This window comes from Malaclemys terrapin, chromosome 7, assembly GCF_027887155.1.
Source record: "Malaclemys terrapin pileata isolate rMalTer1 chromosome 7, rMalTer1.hap1, whole genome shotgun sequence".
Taxonomy (NCBI): domain Eukaryota; kingdom Metazoa; phylum Chordata; order Testudines; family Emydidae; genus Malaclemys; species Malaclemys terrapin.
In genome coordinates, this window is record NC_071511.1 from 41961763 (window position 1) to 41984553 (window position 22791).

Here is a 22791-nt window from a genome sequence, read left to right on the forward strand (position 1 = left end):
TCATGCAACATGGGGTTTGGTGGAAGAAGAAGATAGGATGGTTGAGTTGAATGGACAAAGAAAAGACACCTATGTTGATAAAAGCCAATTAGGAATAAAGCAGGATCTATAGAGAATGTTTCCTATGGCTTTTCCAACCAAGAGATTATGAAAGTGCTTAGGGAGTATTCTGAGGGTTATTTAAAGCCAAAATTGTTGTCAGTTCTTATGGGATTACAAGCCTGTCTTCCCTTGTGAAATCTGTTGGATGAAAGCAAATTTAAATTAAAGTTAATATTATATGGTTTAAAGGTAAGATGAATATCTTTCACAGCACCTTCAAGTGTCATCACGCTCTGCAGACAGCAGAACTTTTACATGTTAGATTTCTATCTAGATACACCTTTGCGAATATTGTCCAGTTTCCTGCCTTTGTAATCATCAAATCTAGTTTTTGCTGCTTCCTGTTCTACCTCTGATGTAAGGGCAATCATTTCATTCTACAATATACTGTACTTAGTAAAGCAATGTCATCAGTAAAGTCAAGGTAGTGTAATTAGTCTCCACTAACCCATTTTACACCATCTATGATGCCTTTTATTGCTCACTTCATCACCCAGTCTATTACTAATGGAAAGAGAATTGGTAATAGCACACACCCTTGTCTAACTCCAGGCACAATATTGAACCATTCACCTCACTCAGCCAGCCCTATATCTGATCTTACTACGCATCTATTTCCATCATATAAACTCCTTATTATGTTGCTAGCTTGTCTGGTATCCCATAGCTTCTAGCAATATTCCACAGGGTCTCTCTATGAACACTGTTGAACACTTTCTAAAAGTTAATTAAGATGGGTTTTTGCCAAACAGTAGCTTTTTCAGTGATCTGTTAGAGTGAATATCTGTTCACGACATGATCTATCTCAATGGAAGCCTGCTGTTTTTCTTGTAATATTTCATCCATTGCCCTTTTCGTTCTATTCAGCATAACAGTAGCCAATACTTTGCCCAGGACTGGTAGCAGTACTATGCCTCCAGTTCATGCACTAAGAACACCTTTTTTTGGTGATGTCATGATAATACCTTCTTTCCAATGCTGTGGCGCTACTTTCACCATATTATGTTACAGTTTTGTTTGCCGCTAAATTAGAATTTGGCCTCCCACTGTTAACACCTCTACTTGAATTCTGTCAACCCCAGGAACTTTCCTGTGTTTGAGGGCTTTGATGGCTGCTTTAATTTCATCAGGTGTTATTGGTCCATCTTCTATTTCTAACTTGGTATTGGCACTTCTCTTGAATCTGTGAATGATTGTAAGCTCGGGACAGCTTAATATGGAGTGGAAATGTTCTTTTCATCGTCTGGCATGTTCTTCATGCATTTTTAACATCTGTCGATGAGAGTCCTAGAAAGGCCCGAGACCTGTGAAAGTCTGTTTTTCCTGTGAGATCATTTGCTATTCTGTAGAGCTGAATGAAATCTCTCCTCTATGCTGCTGCTTCTTCTGCCTCTGCAGCCTTTTCCTAGCATTCCTCTCTTGTATGTCTGTCTTTATTTTATATTCCTACAAGATTAGGAAAAGCAAACCGCACTTTTGGAAAGATTAACAACATCTGGTCAAACATAGGTCTCCACTTCAAACTAAAGGCTAGATTATACTATTTGATTGTACTGAGCATAGTACTATATGGAGCAGAGGCTTGCCAATGAGAGTGGTTAACAAAAAGAAATTGAAGGCTACCTATCCAAGAAGGCTGAGTAAGATATTACATTCAATGTAAAGACAAAATAACAAATGCAAGAGTAAGGGAGCTCACAGAACAGGACATATTAGAAGATATCATTAAAGAAGGCTCAGATGGTTGGGACATGTACAGTGTACGGAACATGAGAGACAAGCTGAGCAAGCATTGAATTAGGTACTGGAGGGAGGAAAGAGAAAGCGAGGAAGGCCAAGAAAGAATTGGCGGAAGACAGTGACAGAGGGTATTGAATTCACTGGCATAACCTGGGAAGAACTACCACAATTATTGTGATTGTAATCATTGGAGGAACTGGACTTCTTGATGTGTCAGTGGCATAGGAGGAGCTAAGGAGGAACTTATAAAGTACAAGTTCCAGGGGATGTGATAAACTAATTTCCCAAATGGATAATGTATGTCTTCAGTGAAGCCAGAAAAAGATTAAAAAAGATCTACAAGAAATAAGGGTACACAATAAAGGAGTTACATATGTAAGCTTCTCAGCAGGTAAGTTGGAAAAATTTCCAAGGTTCAATGAAATAGTTTAGTTTTGGGTCACCACAAGGGTCAAAAGTTTGGAAACTGATAGGCAGCTGCAACAAGGCCCCATGATTGAGTGAATACCCTGCAAAAGTTTCTGGTTCCAGATTTTTTTAAAGCTGCAGACATTACTGATTGAATGTCAAGAAAAGAAAAAAAAAACTTGACTTCATTTATGTTGCAAATAGAAATATTACTCTTAGATGCTCCTACAGCATATAATAATCAGATATCAAATTATCTGATACTTACAAGCCCAAAATAGCCAGAAATAAAACAATGTTCTGCCATTTCCCTACAGACCCTCACCCAAAACATGCTCTCCCTTTTAAATGGATAAACTAGTTTTGTACTGGTTGTTATGTCCTGAATTTACTTGTAATTGTCATGTCAATCAACCGTCTATTTAATTGTTAAAAAAAAATTACTAACTTTCTGCTTTAAAAAGCTTTGTTTCCTTCCTGTGTTCACTCCACTTATTTATAACCATGCATTAATTTGACATCTTTTCCTTTGTTGCCTTTAGTGTTTCATTCACAAGAATGGCTACATTGGGTCAGACCAAAGGTCCATCTAGCCCAGTATCCTATCTTCCGACAGTGGCCAATGCCAGGTGTCCCAGAGGGAATGAAAAGAACAGGTAATCATCAAGTGATCCATCTCCTGTTGCCCATTCCCAAATTCTGGCTAACAGAGGCTAGGGACAACATCTCCGCCCATCCTGGCTAATAGCGATTAATGGACCTATCCTCCATGAATTTATCTCGTTCTTTTTTGAACCCTGGTATATTCTTGGCCATCACAACATCCTCTGGCAAAGAGTTCCACAGGTTGACTGTATGTTGTGTGAAGAAATACCTCCTTTTGTTTGTTTTAAACCTGCTCCCTATTAATTTCATTTGGTGACCCCTAGTTCTTGTGTTATGAGAAGGAGTAAATAACATTTCCTTATTTACTTTCTCCACACCAACCATTATTTTATAGACCTCAATCACATCCCCCCTTAATCATCTCTTTTCCAAGCTGAAACGTCCCAGTCTTATTAATCTCTCCTCATAGGGAAGCCATTCCATACCCCTAATCATTTTTGTTGCCCTTTTCTGAACCTTTTCCAATTCCAATATATCTTTTTTGAGATGGGACGACCACATCTGCACGCAGTATTCAAGATATGGGCGTACCATGGATTTATATAGAGGCAATATATTTTTTGTCTTATTATCTATCTCTTTCTTCATGATTCACAACATTCCGTTCACCTTTTTGATCGCTGCTGCACATTGAGTTGATGTTTTCAGAGAACTATCCACAGTGACTCCAAGATCTCTTTCTTGAGTGGTAACAGTTAATTTAGACCCCAACATTTTATATGTATAGTTGGGATTATGTTTTCCAATGTGCATTATGTTGCATTTATCAACATTGAATTTCATGTGCCATTTTGTTGCCCATTCACCCAGTTTGAGAGATCCTTTTGTAGCTCTTCAGTCTTCCTGGGAATTAACTATCTTTAGTAGTTTTGTATCATCTGCAAATTTTGCCACCTCACTGTTTACCCCTTTCTCCAGCTCATTTATGAATATGTTGAATAGGACTGGGTCCAGTACAGACCCTTGGGGGGACACCACTATTTACCTTTCTCCATTCTGAAAACTGACCATTTATTCCTATTCTTTGTTTCCTATCGTTTAACCAGTTACTCATCCATGAGAGGACCTTCCCTCTTATCCCTTTCTTATCTGAAAGCTTACTTTGCTTAAGAGCTTTTGGTGAGGGACCTTGTCAAAGGCTTTCTGAAAATCTAAGTACACTATATCCACTGGATCCCCCTTGTCCACATACTTGTTGACCCCCTCAAAGAATTCTAGTAGATTGGTGAGGCCATGATTTCCCTTTACAAAATCCATGTTGACTCTTTCTCAACAAATTTATGTTCATCTATGTGTCTGACAATTTTGTTCTTTACTATAGTTTCAATCAGTTTGCCCAGTACTGAAGTCAGGCTTACAGGCATGTAATTGCCGAGATCACTTCTGGAGGCCCTTTTTAAAAATGAGCTATTCTCCAGTTATTTGGTAGACAAACTGATTTAAATGATAGGTTACAGACTACAGTTAATAGTTCTGCAATTTCACATTTGAGTTCCTTCAGAACTCTTGGGTGAATACCATCTGGTGTTTTCCTTGCATTTTGTTTTTCACTTCCTGCCCTATATTTTCTTTTCCCAGTCTGTTCTTTGCTTGAAAAGGGATAATTTCCCTTCCACATCCTCAACCCTGACATGTGAGATGCTACAGTATTTCCATATACTGACAATAAAAATGAAGTTGGAATAATGTCATTAGTCCTGGTAACTATGTCACAGGAATATAAGATTTGCTTTACTCGTCTATTTAGCCTGTCTTCCTGAGTCTGATATGACCCATGTCTGATGAGTTGGAGGAAGAGGAAAAATCCAAGAATGCTCTTAAAAAAATTATGTGGTGCTTCATGTGTAGAAGGGGTCAATTCCTTTTTCCTCTAGGTCATGAATGTATGCCCGGAACTGTGAGTTTATATTACCTTTTATTTACCTTCTAACTTGCATAGGTTACTAGAGTTTTAAAAATTTGGTACAATAACTTTTGAGAAGAGAATGGTAAATGCACACTTTATCATATATTTGTGTGTATGTGTATTATAGTAGATATGTAAAATCTCCACAAGTGTCAAAGTTAATGTTCTCACATTAGTAATGTAAAGAAGTTGTTAGCTGCTTAGAAACAGCTTTGGGATGCAATCTGGTACAAACTCCATTACAGCTTCCTTTCATGTTCTTTGCGTAGGAAATTTATTTATTTATTTGCTTGCAGAGTACAATTTAAAAACAAATATGAAAAGGAAACTGATTCAAGTTATTACATATTTCAGTGGAATGTGAATATATTAAAAGCAATCAGAAAAGTTGAAATAAAAAACATCTGTTGGATGTGAAGGAAATTCTTTCCTATGTGACTTTTTTAATATATCAAGATATTGAAGTCACAAAAACTAATGCTTAATCGTTTTAGAAGGACTTTAAAAGGATCTGAACGTTTTTATGACTAAAGGAAAGAATGGAGACTGTAAAAAATACGTTAATTTTTTTTTACTGCAACAGTGTTCATGAACAATTGTTGCAAAATTTCTATATTAGTCATTTTTGCTTCTAGTTTTAAGAACTTTGTTCTGGTAAAAACATTGTTTGAAAATTTCATGTTTTTGATTTAATTGGTTCAACACATTTAACTATGACTACAGGTTATCAACATTTTCTAAAAATACGCCATAATAAAGTCAAATTTGCTGTACTGTTGAATAATAATGAAAAATAACTACCTAGCCATTATAAATCTTAAAGTATTTTACAAAGATGGTAAAGTATCATTATCCCCCTCATGTGATTGAAATGAATAAAGCACAAATCTACAAAATGACTTGCCCAAAGCTAGAAGCAGAGCCCAGATCTCTTGGTTCCTAGTCGAATGTATCCTCCACATCATGCAACAGCTTCCTTCAGTTACTAGAGTGAAACCTCTTGAAGCAGCCCTGTGATGGCTTTTATTATTTGTTGACTGTTATAACAGGTAGCATTGAAATGCAGATTTTGTTTTACACTTTCATTTGAGCTGGTTTTTTTTTTAAATAAACTCACATAACCATCTGAACAAACTAAAACACTAAAGGCAAATGTAGCGGAAGCAGAAGTCAGCTGTTTGAATACTACTTTTAGACATTTCTTTTGCAGTCATTTGTGAGTAAACAAAAGCTTTTCTTTCCTGGCCATCTTTTCTGATTGTTAGCTATACATGTAATGTTGCTGGATAGGTCACTGGGTTGTCACAAAATCTAGTGTAATATATAGTGAAAAAAGAAGAATGCTTGAAGGGACTACAAATTTAATACTTGTGAAGACAGAAATAAAATTAGCAAGTAGTCATAGGGAACATATTTATGTGTATATATTCTCAAGAGAAGAAGCATGTGCTAATACTGAGAAGCCATGTCAACATGTTATTACTATCGAAGTTAATAATCAATCTCTTGAATTTGTAGTATCCAGCTATACACACTTTTTAATATCCAAAATTCAATTTATATTTACTGTTGGATTTACTGTAGGTATAAAACACAAAATTTAAACTAAGTTTTACGTTAGTCTTAAAGTGTTAGCAGTTTGAGGAAGCATGTACAATGTTTCTAACTATGCTATATTTAAGTGGTCTTAATGTTCGTTAAAAGCTGTGGCCAAGATTTAAAAAAATGGCTCCCTAAAATTGAGACTCATGTTTTAAAAATAGTAGACTAAATTTATAATGTATACAGAAAAAGAGAAAAGACAAGCTACATAGTGTTTTCCAGAAGTTAGTAAATTATATGTTTATGTTAATATGTCCTTTAAAATAATTCAAAAGTATGTAATGTTGGCAAATTTTTAATCCTAGATTTAAAGAATTTATTGTATGTATAGATTTTTTTCTATATAACTTCAAAAGAGCTTTTTAGGTTGATAAATATGTTAAGAAAGGTCATAACAAAGGAAGACAATTATGTTATGCTATTAGTCTGTGCTGTTACCAGAAAGATGAAAGGGGCAATTATCAGGTGTAAATTTTTAACAGAGAGAGGAATTAACCAATGGAACAATTTACAAGGGTTGTGGTGGATTCTGCATCACTGACAATTTTTAAACTAGATTGGATGTTCTAAAATATGTGCCCTAGGAATTATTTAGCGACTTATCCATAACAGAACAAAGGGGTTCTTAGGAAATTACGGATAGATTTAGCAAAGTAGAAGATCCAAATTAATAAAGAGGAAAAAGCACCTCAAAATATTCTTTAGTGTTCTATCTTACATAATCACAATTCATCAGTTTCATCTGAGGTAATATACAAAACTCCCCATGGCAAAAGCATGTATATTGAATATTTGTAAGATGGATGTTTGAAAGTAGCTCAAGGTGTGTCTAGGTCAGTATGGGAATAAAGTAACACAGATATACCAGAATCCAACACACAAATTTCATCACCTACGTAGAGGGAGACCCTACACTAGAATTCAAAGAGCCTGAAATAAAACAAAAAGCATGAAATGATTAATTCCATTAAAATAATTTGAAATAATGGATAGGTAGAACATAAATATTTTTCATGTGTAGAGTTTTCTTAAATAACAAGCAAAAATATATCTCAAAGACCTGGACACTGAATCACTTGATGCCCACAATAACTGATCAACTAAAGCTGTTTTCATAAAGGAGATGCACTGGTAGTTTTACAAGCAAAATATATTGGGTATCTTTATACCAGGGGTCGGCAAGTGGTGTGCCGAGTCTTCATTTATTCACTCTAATTTAAAGTTTTGTGTGCCGGTAATACATTTTAACGGTTTTAGAAGGTCTCTCTCTATAAGTGTATATTATATAACTAAACTATTGTATGTAAGGTAAACAAGGTTTTCAAAATGTTTAAGAAGCGTCATTTAAAATTAAATTAAAATGCTGATCTTACGCCACCAGCCTGCTCAGCTCGCTGCCAGCCTGGGGTTCTGTTCACATAGGCCGGCAGCGGACTGAGTAGGGCCTGCGGCCGGGACCCCAGACCCTGGGGGGGGGCGTGTTTCAGGGGTCAGGGCAGAAGGCTGGGATGTGTGTGGGGGGGTTCAGGGATCAGGGCAGAGGGCTGGGGTGTGTGGGGGGTGTAGGACAGAAGGCTGGGTGTGTGGGGGGAGTTCAAGGGTCAGGGCAGAGGGCTGGGGGTGTGGGGGGTTCAAGGGTCAGGGCAGAGGGCTGGGGGTGTGGGGGGTTCAAGGGTCAGGGCAGAGGGCTGGGGGTGTGGGGGATGCAGGGCAGAAGGCTGGGTGTGTGTTGGGGTGGGGGGGTTCAGGGCTGGGGGGTATGGGGGTGCAGGGCAGAAGGCTGAGTGTGTGTGAGGGGGTCAGGGCAGAGGGCTGGGGTGCTCGGCTTGTGGGGGTGCTCCTAGCCCCATGCCCTGAGCGGCTCAGGGCAGGGGGCTGGAAGGGATATGCCCTGTTCCACCCCCTTCCCCCAGGCTCCGTCCCTACCTCTCTCTGTGTCCTCTATGGAGCTGTGTGCACGCTGCCGCTCTTCCCCTTCCCGCTCGCTAGGGCCATCAGTTGACTGGCGCAGGGAAGGAGAGGAGGAGGGGCAGCAAAGCACCACGCTGGGGGGAGAAGCGGGGGAGGGGGGAAGCTTGGCTGCCGCAGAACCAAGCTTCTGCCTCCTGCCCCCGCAGGGGAGAGCGGTGGGTGGGGGGGCTGAGTGGGGCTGGGGGTCGGGACCCTGTCAGGGAGCTGCATGCCACTCAAAATCGGCTCGCGTGCCGTAGGTTGCTGACCCCTGCTTTATACAATTCATAAGGCATTATAAAAAAAAAAAAGTATAAGATTAAAATTTTCTAAAGTTTTAGAACAAATATGTGCATTATGCATCCAGTTGAAAATGAAAGTACAGACACATATGGCATATGAAAGCACAGAGGTGTCTGAAAAATTAAAAAGGCATAAAAACCCACAGCTGTATGGTTTAAACAGGGCTGAAAGTAAACACCTTTTTATATCCAATGAACATGGCATTATTATAGTTAGTTAGTTTTGTATATTTTAACCACCAGTGCTGCTTTTCTAAAGGATAATTTGTGAAAATTTCCTGTGTCATCCAGGATACATTCTCTTATGAAACAAAAGCCAGTTTTCTCCAAATACTGTTTAAAAGAACAAAATATGTAGTAAGAAGAACAGGAGTACTTGTGGCACCTTAGAGACTAACAAATTTATTAGAGCATAATAAATTTGTTAGTCTCTAAGGTGCCACAAGTACTCCTGTTCTTTTTGCGGATACAGACTAACACGGCTGCTACTCTGAAACCTGAAAATATGGAGTGTGTGCTTTTGAGTGTATAATGGCACAGAAAGTAAAGCAACATAACTTATTCATCTATGGGAAAAAAGGAATAAGGAATAAAACCTATATCAATAGTTATTGTCCAAGCTAGATCAGAAAATATTTTTGTTTTTTCTCACGTCTTTTTAATGTTGCTATGTTTTATATGACAACTGCTATTTAATGAATCTTCTCTCTAATTCTAATGTTGCAATACTGCACGAAATTGAAACGATTAAGAAACTACTCATTGTGCATTTTCTTTTGAATTTAGATGATACAGATACTGTACAAATGATGCAGACCAGTTTCACAGTTAAGGTCCTAAATGTTTTTCTCAAATTAAGAGCATTTTTATGCTTTCAGTTGTGTTAAACCAAAACCACTCAGTATATATTTAAAATTAAAATAAACAAAAATATATGCAAAAAGTTTAGCCCAAATTGCAAAACTAGTATAACCAAGTTCTCTTCTGAGTTGGAATATGAGGGAAAGGGAAAGGGTAATGATTGGTACAGTTAAGGATTAGTTCACTCACATAATAATTAGTTGCCAGGAAAAGGTTAGAAAGCACTGTTGTATATACTTGGAATCTGATTTAACCACTATTGAGCTGATACAGAAAAATTCATACTTTCCTTGTACTTTATAATTACTTCATTAAAAGTAAGGATGAAAGTAGTCATCTTCTCTTTCTCCTTCTTCATGACCATCTTCTGTTTCGTGACCATCTTCTGCTTCATCATATTCTTCTGGTGTTAAAAATCTGCGGACAACTGGAGTTCTCAGTTGTGTTGATTGGCTGACACTACCTTTTTGTTCACCATAATAAATAATGCGTATGTGGGGAAAGCAGAAGAATGCATATGTGCTTATTGGAGCTGTAAGCTTATTTTGGTCCATCCGAATATAGGTTAAATGATTGATATTCCTTGGATCAATAGAAGGACACATCAAAGTAATATTTACAACTGTAAAAGAGTGAAAAATATTAGTTTAAACACTGAAAATATTAAGAGAACTCAGATTTCTTTAAAATCCACTTTTTTCATAGCTAGAAATAGGAATAATACCCACCCATGCAACTGATGCAAAATATTACTATTATTCCGCCTCTTGACTTAAATTAGAGTTCCATATATGGAAAAACCAATAACAGAAATAGCTTTTGATCATGTAGAAGGGGGAAGGTTTGTGGTGTTAAAATGGCCTAGAATAGATTATTTTAATGTAAGGGAAATGTACTAATTAGTTGCCTCTTTCTATATAAATGTTTATCAAATGCCTTTACTACAAACAATTTTTAAACAATAAGCTAGACTTGTTAGTTGATTTTTATTAGAGGAAGCTGGAGCAGAGTCTGACAGAGAGCCTGCTCGGAGGTGATAGGAAGATGGCAGAAGTACAAATCTTCTGCAGTGTTTCCTCCATTGATTGTCCAAGATAATTAACAATTCAGAGCATTCCTTGGATAAGCTGCGGAACTAGGGCTACTATTGAGCCCTATGCCCCAACTGTTGGGACCCTCCAAGAAGGGCAGGCCGAGGTAACCTGCATCACAGCAAGGCAGAAACCTCCTTGTGTTAGCAAGACTAAATATAGCTCAGTAGTGCTGGTGTTGAATTTAGATTAAAAGTCACTAAGTCTTTGAGTAATAAGCAGAAAAATTATGCAAAAGTAATGCAAAAGAAAAAATGTTACAGATATAGAAACACCCCTCTCATTTTTGTAAAGGACTAATAATAATCAACGTACATTCAATGTCATTGTCTTCAATATACAAATGCTGCAGACTTCTTGGAATATAGAATGCTTGCTTCAGCTTGTTGTGTCCAAGATTGAGTTCTACAAGGTTGGAAAGGTTAAAAACATTATATGGGACTTCCTGCAGGTTGTTGTGTGACATTCTTAGAGCAGTTATTTTTGGAAGTCTATTGAAATAGTTTTCTGGAATGTAAGAAATTAAGTTATTTTCGAGAGAGAGATATATAAGTGAAAATGGGAGATCAGGAGGCATAGTCTGTAATCTGTTGTTGCATAGGTTGATCTGCATTAGATTTTTCATATTTGACAAGTATTTTCCTTTGAGTAGGGAGTCATCAAGATAGTTATTGCAGAGATCAAGCATGGTCACATTTACTAACCCTTGCAGGGCATTTCCAGGTAATCTGGAAATCTCATTGGAACTGAGAAAGAGTCGTTCTAGAGAGCTGGGAAGAGGAAATGGAAATTCATCCAATTTATTGTGTTCTAAGTGAAGTTGCACAAGATTTGAAAGTTTGGCAAAAACACCATGGTCAATCATATGAGATTTAATTTTGTTATGGCTAAGGTTAATTTCTCTCAAGGCAGTGGCATTAACAAAAGATTCTGCAGTCACAGCTTCAATGTCATTATGCTGAAGATAGAGTTGTTGGATGTGAGAAGGAATATGTGGTATCATCTTAAGTTTCCGATGGTCACAATACATTGATAATGGAAAAGTTGGTGGGCAAAAGCATTCTTGAGCACACTTGGCTGGAGTAGGAAAATGAGGAACTACATATTCTACACTGGGATTAAAATGAAAAATAGGTGGGTATTCATCATCTGGCTCTTGGTCATATTCATCCTCAAAGTCATAACCTTCATGCTGACAAATGACCATAGCTCCAAATAGAAGAGGGATAATTGATAGTTGACATAGAAACCTCATTTTTTTTGTTTTCATGTAGTACCCTGTTGAGAAGAAGAAACAAAATTCATAAATATATGAAACTATATTTAAATTCCAATATAAGAAAAAAGTAACTATTTTTTAAATGAGGAAAAAATAATTATTGCAGGGAACATAAAAATTTAGCTTGTATAATTACCACCAAAAATTATTCTTTGAATTTTGTATTTTCTAAGGCACCTATTAACGTGGCCTTCAAACAAGTGAATTGCAATCTTTCCATATCTTTTTCCCTCTCTGGGGCCCAAATCCTAAAGCCCAGGACAAGTGTGGTGCTAGAGGGTTCTATACCAATTGGGGGCAGGAAAAAAGGGAATTTTCTTTCTCCTCTTTTTCACTCTACAGATTGCACAGACATAGTGTGTGTGGGGGAAAGCGCTCTGTACCCACTATTGCAGCCTGAGGCTATGTCTACACTACCGCCAGATCAATGCTCCAGAGATCAATGTACTGGGGGTCGATTTAGCAGGTCTAGTGAAGACCCACTAAATCGATGGCAGAGCGTTCTCCGGTCGACCCCAGTACGCCACCTGGAACAGGAAGAGTAAGGTAAGTTGATGGGAGAGTGTCTCCCATCGACGCAGCCTGGTGTAGACACCGCAGTAAGTCGACCTAAGCTACGTCGACTCCAGCTACGTGAATAACGTTATTCACGTAGCTGGAGTTGCGTAACTTAGGTCGACTTACCGCGGTAGTGGCGACATAGCCTGAGAGTTGCACTGGAGTCCATGGGCATTGCATTCCTTTCAAGGTGAAGAGGGGAATTTGCTAATGGAGGCACAGGCCTCAACCCTAAAATTCTATTTTAAAGTGATGTGGGTGGAGTTTCTATGGAGTACAGTAAACATCCTGATGTTCTAACTAGTTCCACAGACGGTTGGTTTTCCTATGCTTGTTGGAGTCTGTGGGCAGTTTTTATTCCACAATCTGAATGAGGGAATGGGCATGCGATATAAATAATTAAGAAAATACAATTATGTCTAATACCATTTTGGTAGTTTTTAGCTAACTGCTAACTTTTAAAAAGGAAACTTTTCATAGGCTGAGGAATGCTCAAAGATGGTAAAAGAATACATTTAAAACAAATGTACATTTCTTTATGGAATAAGCAGTCAATCTATGTAATTCATTGTGACAGTTTTGAGACAAATATTGGCTAGATTTTAAGACTATATACCTTAATTGCTATGAAAAACATTTACAGCTATATTAGAAGGATACTGCTTCCGGGTATCAACTGACCACCTGTCAAGAAGGGATTTCCCCCCCTCACATGTAGCACAGCATAAATTAATTCTAATAATAATATCAAGCTCTTAAATAGCACTTTTCATCCATACATCTCAAAGAGGAACAAAGAGAAGTGACTTGTCCAAAGTACTAGAGTCAGGAAAGGAACTCAGATCTCCTGAATTCTAGTCCAGTGCTCTATCCACTTCACCACACTGCCTCCAATTAGCTATGGTTAAAATAGTCAGACTTATCTGATTCCATATATACACATTTAAATAACTGGCCTGATTCTAGAGGTGTTGAGTAGCCGCACCTTCTATTGGTAAATGAGGATGCTGGGTACTTTGTCAAGACTAGGACTTTAAACAGCTTTCTGGTGACCATCTCACTGCACAATAACTCAAGGTCTTTAGCTGCAATTCTGTACCGCTTCTGGATGAGATACAGAACCTTTTCATATTATTACGTGCAGCAAAAGTTCCATAGCATCATTTCCAGGTAACTTGGAATTCTGTATAATGCTGAATCCATCCTGACCCCAGTTGGAGGTTAATGTTGGATGCTACCAGGCATTGTGGTAGCAGACATTTCTTATGCCTTCAGTTGATTCAAACAAATCGTGAAAGTTAGAGATGAAAATAGTATTAAATCATCCAGTCCATTTTTGTACAAATTCAGAATGGTTTCCTAAGGCACAGTTCCTGCTCTTCTCTCCATCTAGTTGTAAAAGTCCTAAGTTAAGGGTTTTTCACCACTTGGAAAACTATACCTAAGTCTTATCTGTCAGGATCTCAGGAAGATTTTCCTGGTAGTCTATTTTTTCCTCTGTCGAAGAGCTGGTTGACACAGGTTTTGTAACACTATGAATATATGGGTTATACATTTTCCCTTTGTTTGGGAACTGTCATTAATGAATTGAACTCACAGTATCAAAGAACAAATATTACTATTACTTACATAGTACAATATGCTGGAGTTATTAATACACATTATAATACTGCACTGGAAATACATCTTAAATTGTGAATGAAATGAGTTAATTGCAGAAAAAGTGTGAGTGTAACATTGTCCCTGCAGGCATATAGTTCTTGACACTGCAAGTAATGAAAAATACTTTATGTACGAGTGGCAGGCAAAAATTGATAGGAGCTTATATTGTCTGCTTTTTGTGACATTTTGAGTTCTATTTTGCTATTACTGTAATGTTTGTATTTAAATGCCCATTTCAAAAAGGAAAAAAAATCCAGTTATTACTGCGTTGCACAACTGAGTTTTCTGCCATCCCACAGGTTTAAAACATAGCCCATCTGTAGTTTATATCCCAAAAAACTATTCTAAAAGAACGTTCAAGTTGCAAAATTAAGCATTTAAAAGCTTAGTAAGTGCCAGAATTAAGATTGGGTTAATTTGTCCCTTTTGTGCCTATGCATTATGATACAGTCTTTAATTTCATGATCACAAACTGTTTTCCACAAAACCTCTGCCTGACTCAGTGCACAGGATGGGTGATACTCACTGAATGGGTAGCTATTCACTGTTTATTTCTATTCTAATCATTCAACATGTGGCCCCAGGTGTTATTTACTGGATGCCATCCAAACTCTGTACCGAATACAAAATTATTAATTTCCTTGTGGGCTTTTCTATGGTGCTTTCATTGTATCTTAGTTCTTCACAGACATTAATATATCATCACAATTCCCCCGTGAGGTGGTGGTATTATTGCCGTTTTACAAACTAAAATTGTCAAAAATGTCAGCTAATTTTGGATGCCCAATTTAGGAAGCGCCTGGCTTGATTTTTCAGAGTACTTAATATTTTATAACACTTAATATATTCAGAGCAGAACTACTGATGTCAGTTGCAGCTGTGAGTGCTCTTCACTTCTGCAAATCAGACTTCAGATGTTTCACGTTAGCTACCCAAATTTCAAGTAACACATAGTGGCCACCTGTGAAAATTTTGATTTTCATGCCTTGCTTGGTGATGCATAGCTCCAGCACGGGCAGGGAGAAAATACAGTTCTCCAGGGTGGCATTACACTTCCTTTACTACAAAACTATCCTCTCTTTTCCTGCAGTCTCAGCGTCCTTTACTACACACCTTCTAACATCTGCAAAAAATGAGGCAGGATTGTACTGATAAAAGCTTCATTCGCACCAAAACTCTGATTAATTTCCAGAGCATGGTCCATTCTGTGCACTGAATGAGGTGGTGGTCTGTGGAAAAAAATGTTACGTGATCACATAAATGAAGGCTGCATCATAATACATATGCACAAGGGAGGCAATTGCATGCACAGCCTTATTTCTGTGGTTTGAAACATTAATGTTGTAATGTAATTTTTAATGTAATTTCATAATTTTTGAAGAAACTTAAAAACTGAAAACAAAAATTTCATCATATTGACCTTCAACGTGGGTCCTCAGGAGGGTTGGCATCTTTAGATTAATGGTGGAACTGGGTACCACTTGAGTAAATTGTAGCAGTAGAAGGCCATTACTGTCTGTGTGGGTCTGCCACTAGTGTGGGAAGGAGACGTACACTTTGCCAACAGCAAATGAATGGGTTAAATTCCGAGTTTGGAGGTGTCTGTGCTCTAGTGGTCAAAGACACTCTTGCCCCTGACTCCTTCTGCTCTGATATTCCTACCAGCTCCTGTCCCTTCAGCTCCCCACCCCCAACTGTCCCTCATGCCTCTGGTTTATTCCTGTCCCATCTTACCAGGCTCCTACCTCTATCTAGTCTCCCTCCTGCTCCTGTCCTTGTCCTCGTCCTCAGCTCCTGCCCAGGGTTCCCCATCTCTTTGCTGTTCTTTCCCTTTCTTGTTCCTATCCACTTGACCAATCTTCTGCCCCCTCCTGATTCTAGCTCCTGCCCTTCTCCCTGCTCTCTGCATTTCTTCCACTCCATCCCCTGTTCCTCACCTCTCTGTGTTCAAATCATGCAGCTTCTTTCTTCTCTATGCTGCCTGGGTTCCAACGGGGATAGGAATGAGAGTAGAGCTCTCATTCCTGTCCTCAGCACCACAGTGGCCCCTGGTGGCTAGGAGGAACAATTAGAGGGAAAGTCTTGCTCTGCCTCCAGCAGCGCAGGGGGTCTGCTCAGGCCATTGGCCATTTATTCCTCCTGAAGATGATGTGAGAGGATGAAGAATGCTCAGTGCGTATGGAATCTTAAGAAAACGTAGCTGCCAAAGTTTTTACTGCACGTGTGTGAGCTGAGATTCTTCAGAAGTTCATAAATTGTCCAAATTCAGACAGATTTTCACAATGATGGCAAAAGGCACATCCCTAGCACCATGGCAATCCTTTTCCAAATTTCAAGTCTCCCCCACAGAGCATGGAACTGCTATAGCTTCTCAGGGAAATAATTGTAAGAAATGTAACCTGGGAAAAATAACATATTTTCCCTAACGTCATTCTCAGAAACATCTGAATCTTAAGACCTGAGACAAAAACAAAACAAAACAAAAAGACATCCAAGATGGAAAACTTGCAACATTTTATAAGCAACTGAAAACAAAATCTTAAGGTTAAAACCAGAGTTGGCAATTTCCCAGGAAAAACTAGTTTAGGAAAGGGCACTGGTAAACTGGGTTTAAACTGTGAAACTGGGGAAAATAAAATTATTATTAGAATATACTAATGAAAATAACTGAAATATATTTAGCAATTTGATAATAGTTTTGTAGTATATGTAATATTTATATAATACTGAAATGAGCCATGACGTGTATAACTTCCTTGAGAAAATACCAAACCAAAATGTATATAGACTAGGGCTGTCAAGCGATTAAAAAAATTAATTGCGATTAAAAACAAATTACGATTAATCGTGGTGTTAAACAATAATAGAATACCATATATTTAAATATTTTTGGATGTTTTCTATATTTTCAAATATATTGATTTCAATTACAACTCAGAGTACAAAGTGTACAGGGCTCACTTTATTTTTGATTACAAATATTTACACTGTAAAAACAAAAAATAGTGTTTTTCAATTCACCTGATAGAAGTACAGTACAGTCTCTTTATCATGAAAGTTGAACTTAGAAATATAGAATTATGTACAAAAAACTGCATTCAAAAACAAAACAATGTAAAACTTTAGAACCTACAAGTCCACTCAGTCCTACTTCTTGTTCAGCCAATCGCTCAGACAAACAAGTTTGTTCATATTTGCAGGCCGCTTCTTGTTTACAATGTCACCTGAAAGTGAGAACAGGCATTCACATAGCACTGTTGTAGCTGGCGTCACAAGATATTTACATCCCAGATGTTCTAAAGATTCTTATGTCTCTTCATGTTTCAACCACCATTCCAGAGGACATGTGTTCATGCTGATGACAGGTTCTGCTCGATAATGATCCAAAGCAGTGCAGACCAACACATTTTCATTTTCATCATCTGAATCAGATGCTACCAGCAGAAGGTTGATTTTCTTTTTTGGTGGTTCGGGTTTTATAGTTTCCACATCAGAGTGTTGCTCTTTTAAGACGCCTGGAAGCATGCTCCAAAATCTGAGAGGGACGAGGGGTGGAAGGTACTTCAGATTCTTAAACCTTGGGTCAAGTGCTGTAGCTATCTTTAGAAATCTCACATTGGTACCTTCTTTGCGTTTTGTCATATCTTCAGTGAAAGTGTTCTTAAAGAAATAACGTATGCTGGGTCATCATCCGAGACCGCTATAACATGAAATATATGGCAGAATGCAGGTAAAATAGAGCAGGAGACATACAATTCTCCCCCAAGGAGTTCAGTCACAAATTTAATTAACACATTATTTTCTGAACGAGCATCATCAGCACAGAAGCATGTCCTCTGGAATGGTGGCTGAAGTATGAAGGGGCATGCAAATGTTTAGCATATCTGGTATGTAAATACCTTGCCATGCCAGATACAAAAGTGCCATGTGAACGCCTGTTCTCACTTTCAGTAAATAAGACGTGGGCAGTATTATCTCCCATAAATGTAAACAAACTTGTTTGTCTTAGTGACTGGCTAAACAAGAAGTAGGACTGAATGGACTTGTAGGCTCTGACGTTGTACATTGTTTTGGTTTTGTGTGCAGTTATATAACCAAAAAAAAATTTACATTTGTAAGTTGCACTTTCACGATAAAGAGATTGCACTAAGTACTTGTATGAGGTGAGTCGAAAAATACAATTTCTTTTGTTTATCACTTTTACAGTGAAAATATTTGTAATAATAATATAAAGTGAGTGCTGTGCACTGTATTCTGTGTTGTAATTTAAATCAATGTATTTAAAAATGTGGAAAAACATCCAAAAATATTTAATACATTTCAATTGGCATGCTATTGTTTAACAGTGCAATTAAAACTGCGATATTTTTGAGTTAATTGCATGAGCTGCAATTAATCAACAGCCCTAATACAGAAATTCCAACGTTCAGTATTATATTTCATATATTAGCATGACACCTACTGCAGTTTTACTTTTTATTTGTACAAACCTAAATTAATCTCTAAATCTATTGCCTTATGTAGCCACACTTGGAATATGTAACTAAAAAAGTATAATATGGAGTGCGTTAATGAAACAGTTTTTAAAATAAAAAATGTCTTGAACTGGAACTAACTAGTTTTTCAAAGGGCAGTAGAAGCCATGATTTTGCCCTGGTAAAAACCACCTCTAGTGAATCACATGCCATCCCTCGTTAAAACTGAAAATACCACAATCTGTATGCACCAAACGAATTTAACTGCTCAAAAAACTATAATTAAACATATTTTTATTCCGGTTTACCAGGAGATTTTACTTTTTTGAGGTATAGTCACCTGTAAAGTTTAAAGTTTTTTCCTGTCCTTCCCTACTCCCTGTTGATTAATTTAAATGTTTATAGTGATAAATTATTATCCTGCTGAAATCATCTGAGCAATAATGTAACACAAATAACCACAGGAATAAAAGATTTGTCTAGGCCATATTTTATGGACAGTAAGGAAGGAAGGCAAAGCAGAGAAAAAATAAATAAATTTGGCAGCAAAGAGGCTTTGAGCTACATCAGCAGCTACAAAAACTGTTGATGTCACAAGTCAATATGGGGATTTCCCAGACATAGTTGTTAATAATTATAATTTCAGGGTTTATTCAGTATTATCAAAAAGAAGAACAGGAGTACTTGTGGCACCTTAGAGACTAACAAATTTATTAGAGCATAAGCTTTCGTGGACTACAGCCCACTTCTTCGGATGCATCCGAAGAAGTGGGCTGTAGTCCACGAAAGCTTATGCTCTAATAAATTTGTTAGTCTCTAAGGTGCCACAAGTACTCCTGTTCTTCTTTTTGCGGATACAGACTAACACGGCTGTTACTCTGAAACTTGTCAGTATTATCAGAGTCTAAAAAAGAATGAAGAACTGATACTTCTAAAAGTTGCAGAAGGCATTAGTTGTTAGTTGTATCTTCAACAGTGAAGTCAGCCAAAGTTCTTGTTGCTCTTCGTATTCCTGGAAGCCTGAAGTTGTGGAGTCAAGAACATTTTTTTGCCTTCTCAAAATTGAGAAAATGTGCTACTATCCAGTTCAAGTCACATTCTTGCAGGTTAAAAGATTTCAACCTGTGCTCCAGTACTTCAAAATTCTAAGCATACAAATAATTACCTTAAAGTCTATTATTTTGAGAACCCCATACACTCATGAACATTTGTGCTTGCTTGAACAATAATATTGCAGATATATAGATGAATCAATTGTTGAATAAATTATCAAAATTGAGACAAATCGTAGTTGAAGGGATGCTTGAAAGAGAATTGCCATTCCATTCTAAATATACCTGATGTGTGGTGTTTTTAAAGGCTAACAGGTTTGGGTCTGTTTAGTAGTTAGGTATATGACCACCTGAAAATACCTGAAGCTCTTGTCTTTCTGCTTCTCTTTGATAGCAGTAATGGGGATAACCAGATTTTTCCAAAGTGAGATTGTCTCGTAGAGGTGGAAAGAATAGTGGTTTAATTAGGCCACAACTTTATTACTTAACTCATCTGGGAACTACCCAGCAATAATTAGTACACTGCAGGTTATGATTGCTTCCCTAATCATTTTGATCCAGTGAAAGGCTGCTCTTCCATCACTGGGACCCCATTGCCCTTCTCTTGTACAAGGGTTAAGGGGCTGTGAAAATGGGGTTGTCTTCTTCCTATAACAGACATTAGGAATCTCAACTCCATTCCCCAGCTTTTTTAGAGGATGCCTTCCCCTAAGTCCACTTCCAATTATGGTTTATCAGGGAAACAGACCATATACAGAATGAGTATTTGCGTTGGAGACCTGATGCTTGCTGTATAGTGACAACTTGAACCTTCCCTCCTCACCTACCCCACTGGGTGCCTACGCTGAGCTGGGGAAGGCAAAAAACCCCACTCCATCCTAACATATGCGATGGAACATTTCCTTCCCAGTACCAAAAAAGGAAACTAGTGCAATGCTCACTGCAGACCAAAAAACTTAGTCTTTCTTTGATCCCTGGATGGGATCATTGGTGTGAAAGGGTCTCAGGCTGGAGGTATATGGTGTATACCCTCTCCCAGATGTACAGGTTTCAATGGCTTACCTGAATCCTGCCAGCTTGCCCACCAGTTTAGATGATACCTTTTCCTTTTCTGCCTGGTCTTCAGGAGGAGGGAAGTCTAATTCATTCTCTCTACGCTCACTGCAGCTGCTGGATGGAATAAAGTTAATCCCACATCCCTTTCTCTGCCTTCCCCAGCTTTTCTCCTGTTATGAGGAGGGCCTCTCACATATCTTCATTCCTATAGGGTTTAAGTGATTTCTTTGCATGACTCGTATGTTTTCTTCACACAAAAAACATCCTGCTATGAAGTGCTTCCAGTGTTCATCTGATATTTTACCCAGCTTTACAATGTGCTTTTAAGGCTGAAAACAATTTTCAGAAACAAAATGTTTCAAAAACACTTCTATACATTGTGTAAAAATAGCTAAAATATTTGTATGAAACAGACAAAAGCTGAGAAATAAACAACTCAAGGTATTATTTATGGAAAATGGACAGGTTGAGTATTGGTACAACACAGTGTTAGATTATCTTTTTTTGCTGCTAGTTGATGATTATTTGATTTCTAATTTCATCTAGACAAAGCAGATAATTATAACTGTGATATGAACCAAAAGTGCACCTTAAGAAAGGGACACTTAGTTACTTTATTTTTTGTTTTTTTTAGGGTGAGTGAGGAAAGTCGTTCTGGATAAATCACCATGATTGTTTTATTGCATTAGATAGTTCTAATGAGGCACTTCATTTTGCTTTTAGTTTGATGAGAGAACTACATTACTATCAACCCCAAGCAGTCAAAAAATGAGTCTAGCCCCCAAATCATGAGACTGACTTCAAAATAATGAGATTTTTTTCGAAAAAAATGTTCTTTTTACTTGCCTTCTAGCTTTTGAGCCTTTAGAGTGCACTTGTTTCATGTTTTCAAGCTTTTCTTTACAACCCCCCATGAGGGGTAGACATTTAAAAAAAAAATTAAGATGAGGCTTTCATGCAATAGCATGATTCCAGTACTGGGGACTTTAAAAAAAAATTATGTATCATGATAAAATCATGAAGGTTATCAACACTGGAAATAGCATAAAGAAGCTATGTATATTAGAAAAACTGAACTGATAAAGGAAGCTTGCAAGAAGAAAATTATAAATCCTATGTACTTTATTATTAAATATGCTATAACTATTAGAAGCACAGTCACTGTACTACATTAATTGCCAAAGATTATGGTGAACTACATGGGTATTTCAAATCTTATAAAAAAAATCTGAGGGGTTGATTTTGTGATTAATAAAAAATAATTCAATTTAAATCCCATTTTATTGATCCAGTTTGTAAATTGTTTTTTGTTGTTTAAAAGTTTGTTTTTGATGCAAGTCTATGAATATGATGGATTGATGGAGTAGCTGCACTTTATTACCAAAGCCAAATGAAGCACATACACACACTTGAAACATGCTCCATGTAAAGATATATTCAAATTACTTTGAAGGCATGCAATTTAAATTATAATTCCATACCTGATTAAATTTTTCTCTAGTTCCCAGATAATGGTCGTGTTGCAGATCCTCTAGAGATAACAAAATACTCAAATCTGATATGATGCTCTTAAAATCTACAATGGAAAAGGACTGTGTCGTTTTGAACTGTAGTAAAGCACTGGACTTGAAGTGTAATTTGCTATAGAAGATTGCAGGGTAAATTAAAATTATGTGTTCCTTTTTCTTGCACAAACTATCTTGGAAACAAATAAGGCTATATTTTGTGACCCTGGTCAAGTTTATGTGGTTTGATCTTGTTCTCTCTTTACTTTTGGTTTGAGGTGAGGTAGGAATTTCCTTAACATGAAGAGTGAACAGGGGATTAAATTTAACATGCCGAACACGTTTTCCCCTTTTTTTCTGTTTGTTTACTGTTTGGAAAGTCCAATAAAATTAGGCTGCAATCTAGTATTTCCTACACAAATTTGCTAATTTTATTATTTTAATTAAGGTTCCATGAAAATTTTTATTACTGATTTATTTTACAGTCAGATTGCAAAGAACTAGAAAAAGATGTACTTCAAGCTGAAACTTAGTGTTGGCTTGAAGGTGACTTATTTTCTTAAATCACCTTTGGCT

At 37.3% G+C, this 22791-nt stretch overlaps 2 protein-coding genes across 5 annotated transcripts in view; one reads left to right on the plus strand and one right to left on the minus strand.

Moving 5' to 3' along the window:
• Positions 1 to 22791, plus strand: part of CENPP (centromere protein P) — a 345180-nt gene that overhangs the window by 84082 nt on the left and 238307 nt on the right. The window lies entirely within an intron of this gene.
• Positions 9089 to 22294, minus strand: OMD (osteomodulin). Of its 2 annotated transcripts, none has more exons than XM_054033770.1 (3): positions 22192 to 22294; positions 10944 to 11906; positions 9089 to 10159 (listed from the first exon to the last, which is right to left on the minus strand). In XM_054033770.1, the coding sequence occupies exons 2-3, from the start codon at positions 11896 to 11898 to the stop codon at positions 9849 to 9851; spliced, it is 1266 nt and encodes a 421-aa protein (XP_053889745.1). In that variant the 5' UTR covers positions 11899 to 11906; positions 22192 to 22294; the 3' UTR covers positions 9089 to 9848. The 2 variants fall into 2 exon arrangements, with proteins under 2 accessions (XP_053889745.1, XP_053889746.1); XM_054033771.1 differs by lacking the exon at positions 22192 to 22294 and adding an exon at positions 20717 to 20802.

Coding starts and splice junctions, on each gene's coding strand:
- OMD (XM_054033770.1), bottom strand. CDS start 11,898: ATGAAAACAAAAAAAATGAGGTTTCTATGTCAACTATCAATTATCCCT. Junction 10,160..10,943: donor TGAAGACAATGACATTGAAT/GTACGTTGATTA, acceptor ACTCTTTTACAG/TTGTAAATATTACTTTGATG.